The 4286-nt window shown below is 40.8% G+C and overlaps 1 protein-coding gene across 1 annotated transcript; it reads left to right on the forward strand.

Moving 5' to 3' along the window:
• Nucleotides 1-7: 7 nt before the first annotated feature.
• On the forward strand, nt 8-4283 carry PCDHB15 (protocadherin beta 15; the record flags this gene model as incomplete). The annotated part of the gene is made up of 1 exon (XM_006731507.3): nt 8-4283. A coding segment is annotated over exon 1 (1338 nt), but the record flags the coding sequence as incomplete, so codon positions are not given.
• Between the last annotated feature and the right edge of the window lie 3 nt (nt 4284-4286).

Genomic DNA, 4286 nt, shown 5'->3' on the forward strand with positions numbered 1-4286 from the left:
TACCTGGTGGTGGCCTTGGCGTCGGTGTCGTCGCTCTTCCTGTTGTCGGTGCTGGGCTTCGTGGCGGTGCGGCTGGGCAGGAGGAGCCGGGCGGCGTCGGGGGGCGGCTGCTCGGTGCCCGAGGGCCCCTTTGCGGGCCACCTGGTGGACGTCAGCGGCGCGGGGACGCTGTCGCACAGCTACCAGTACGAGGTGTGTCAGGGGAGAATCTGGGACCAGGGAATTTAAGTTTTTGGTCTGTTGTCTCTACCCAACAGAGGTCTGTGAATGGTGTGGAGGAAAGCTCAAATTTTGTAAATAGTTTTGGATTCAATTAGGAACTTGGGTGAGGGAATTTGGGTTCTTTCTAAATATGATAGGTCTCCATTACTGTTTTTGGTCCGTATAGAATTTCTTGGATGATTTGCTGATTCCATATTCATATTAAGGGGATTAGAAATATTCTTTGAGTATATACTCATATTTACTCTTTTTATCATTTCTATTTTGATGGAGACAAAGAATTTTCAACTTCATTGCATTACTTAAAAGTCATGAACATGTGTTGAATTTATCAACTTTTCATTATCAAGCACTGCTGATTTGAAGATGACTCCAGCCCCATCCTCTATTTGATTGTTATACGGAAACTCTAAATTTTTGATGTTGTGGTTACTTAGAAAGCATCATGATATTAATATAATGAAGTATTAGTATAGCTTCTGTTTAATCTGATATTAAGCCTACCTGTTTTAAATCTTTAAATGGTGAAATGTCTGCAAAAAATGCATGTTTTTGTTTCACAGTAGTATTAAATAGGAAGGCTACAATTTCTCCCATACTTAAGGGCTTTTCCTCTATATCAACCTTCAGCATATCATATATATGAGTATTATCAAAAGATTATTAGATTATTTCAAGATATTTAAATGCTAGATCCCTTGTGGTGTCTGTCTAGCCCACCCCATCATTTCCAGGAAACTTCTCTCTTCAGTAGAAGTATATGGTTGCAGCCATGTTTATTTTATTTCACCCATTTCCCTCTGTGTCTTCAGACAATCAGACAAGGTGGTATTGCTAATCCAAGCTGAGTAAATCTCTTTTGTTTAAAAAATGGCTTTAGAAATCAGACCTAAAATAGTTTCTATTAGGAACTTAACAAGAAAGTGATATCATGTTGGCTAAATACATGGAAACAAAAACAGAAAGTCAATGCACTTAGAGACAAGAAGAAAGGAGATGCCTAAAAAGTAACATTATAGATTTTCCAGTACCTTCCAAGTTGGCTTTCTCTCTTAGCTTTTTGGAAACACGTATGTGCGCTTTTAAGAAATCTCCCTTTAATTATGATAGCTAAGTGGATTCTTCCCTTGTCAAAAGCATGTTTAGATTCTTGCATGGATTGAACTTTACTCTTCATTGGAGATTTTTAAATTGGCGTTTTAATATTAATATAATAATATTTGGGATCAAAAGTTTGTGGAATATTAGTAGTCTGTAAGGGACAAGTACAAGCTTTGGTTAAAATATATGATTTTGAGAAGAACTGATGGCTATTTCAAAATTTTACAGGTTTTTGAGTGTCTTATGGAAATTCTTTGAAAATTCTCCTATGTAAGAAAGTTTTGAATATTATTACTGTCATAATAGCATTAGTGTGAAATAACACTGACAATGCAAAATGTGTTCTAAAAGAGATGTATACCTTATTTGTAGGATCGTTACAGCCTGTTAGTTCTGTTTTGTTTTTTTTGTTTGTTTGTTTTTTAGAATCTATTCCATTACATAGGGGATGCCAGAGTATTTTGCCATTTAATGAAAAACATTTAGGTCATTCTGAAATATTGCACATTACTTTTCTAAAGAGCATAGAAAATGGCTACTTGGGAACATGATGTTTTGTTTATCCAGCTCATATAATGTACCAGGATCCCAGCAAAAAAAGGGACTTCTACATTAGGAGGAGACTCCATCTATCAGAATTTTAAAATTAATTGTGATTTATTGATTGATCTGTTAAGCAAATATTGGTTGAGCATCTACCATGTGCCAGGGACTGTTCCAGATATTGGGAGATGTGGACATGAACAAAACAAAGATCTCAAGCATAAGAAAGACACAGAAAAGAAAAAATTAAATATGTATATATATGCTATATCAGATAAATGCTAAGGAGGAAAAGCAAAGTAAGAGATATAGGAAGTGCCCTCATATGCATTTTCCCATAGTTTGAAAGTTTTATAAAATCATAATTCTCTGACCTTATATCAAAATGATATCATAATTACATAAACTGTAATTAACTGGTAGCTTTTTCTTCGATGTGATTCAACCAAAGGGAACTACTGTTCTGTCACATTCACTGCCTAGAATTTGAAAGAAAATCTAGAGGAATTCATCCTTTTTGCTGAGAGAATTTTAAGAAATCACATAGGTATATACTGTTATTTTCACAACATGATTGATCCTTATTGTCTTCTTTCACTTCTCAACTTTCCTAGCACCTCACCCAGACTACAGATTGTAAAAAGTAGGGATCATGTTTGGGTTGTTCACTGATCTATCAGAACTGAGTACATAGATACCAGTAACACTTCTTTGAGTGAAGGAATGAATAATTGTAATTACATGATTTTCTGATTACATCGCCTCCTTCAACCCATTTCCAAACTCCTAAGAGCCTGCTGGATTATCAGAGGATACAATTATAGCGATTCTTTGGGAAGACAACGCATGGTGGCGCTGCAGGCTAAGGCTTAAATTTTTTTTAAAAAAACAAGCCCAGGAACTGCTATGAACTCTACTTCCGATCTATAGCTGAAGACAAAAGCCTGCACGCAGAGTTCAGGACCAGTACATCATGCTACTCACCAACATTTCCGGACAGGTAACCAACTGAGATATCCATCACTGTCCCTAAGGTAGAGCTGGGCCCTGTTTCTGGAAAGGAGTTTGTGGAAGTAAAGATGGAGGCCGGAGGGGAGTGCTTTCCCAAACAAAGGCAAGTCCTGATTTTCTTTCTCGTATTGGGGGTGGCTCTGGCAGGCTGGGAATCTCGTCGCTATTCCGTGATGGAGGAAACCGAGAGTGGCTCGTTTGTGGCCAACCTGGCCAAGGACCTGGGGCTGGGAGTGGGGGAGCTAGCAGCACGGGGAGCCCGGGTGGTCTCTGAGGATAACGAACCCCGCTTGCAGCTTGATCTGCAGACCGGGGAGTTGATATTAAATGAGAAACTGGATCGAGAGGAGATGTGTGGCCCCAGAGATCCATGTGTAATGCATTTCCAAGTGTTATTGAAAAAACCATTGGGAGTATTTCGAGCTGAGCTACTGGTGAGAGATATAAATGATCATTCTCCAGAGTTTCCTGAAGGAGAAATGACTCTGAAAATCTCAGAAAATAGCCCCCCCGGGACCGTGTTTCCTCTGAAAAAAGCCCAGGACTTGGATGTGGCCAGCAACAACATCCAGAATTACAGTATCAGTCCCAACTCTCATTTCCATGTTTCTACCCGCACCCGGGGCGATGGTAGGAAATACCCAGAACTGGTACTAGATAAAGAGCTGGATCGCGAGAAGCAGGCGGAGCTCAGATTAACCCTCACAGCGCTGGATGGAGGCTCTCCACCCCGATCTGGCACCGCCCAGGTGCGCATCTTGGTCTTGGACATAAATGACAATGCCCCTGAGTTTGCAAAGACACTCTACCAGGTGCAGGTTCCAGAGAACAGCCCTGTGGGCATGCTAGTTATCAAGGTCTCCGCTAGAGATTTAGACACTGGGACAAATGGGGAGATATCCTACTCCTATTTTTATAGTTCTCAGGAAATAAGCACAACTTTTGAGCTAAACAACCTTTCAGGAGAAGTTCGACTAATTAAAAAACTAGATTTTGAAACAAGATCTTCATATGAGCTGGAAATAGATGCGTCTGATGGTGGGGGGCTTTCTGGAAGATGCTCTGTCTCCATTGAGGTGGCGGATGTTAATGATAACTTCCCAGAAATAACTATTTCATCACTCACCACTCCCATTCCTGAAAATTCCCCTGAGACAGAAGTGGCTCTGTTTAGAATTCGAGACCGAGACTCGGGGGACAACGGAAGGATGACTTGCTCCATCCAGGATGATCTCCCCTTCCTCCTGAAACCATCAGAAGAGAATTTCTATACCCTGGTAACAAATGGGGCGCTGGACAGAGAGAGCCAGGCCGAGTACAACATCACCATCACCGTCACTGACCTGGGGACGCCCAGGCTGAAAACCCAGCACCACCTAACGGTGACGGTGTCCGACGTCAACGACAAC

This window comes from Leptonychotes weddellii, unplaced genomic scaffold (genome assembly GCF_054177405.1).
Source record: "Leptonychotes weddellii isolate Sample4059 unplaced genomic scaffold, ASM5417740v2 HiC_scaffold_17098, whole genome shotgun sequence".
Taxonomy (NCBI): domain Eukaryota; kingdom Metazoa; phylum Chordata; class Mammalia; order Carnivora; family Phocidae; genus Leptonychotes; species Leptonychotes weddellii.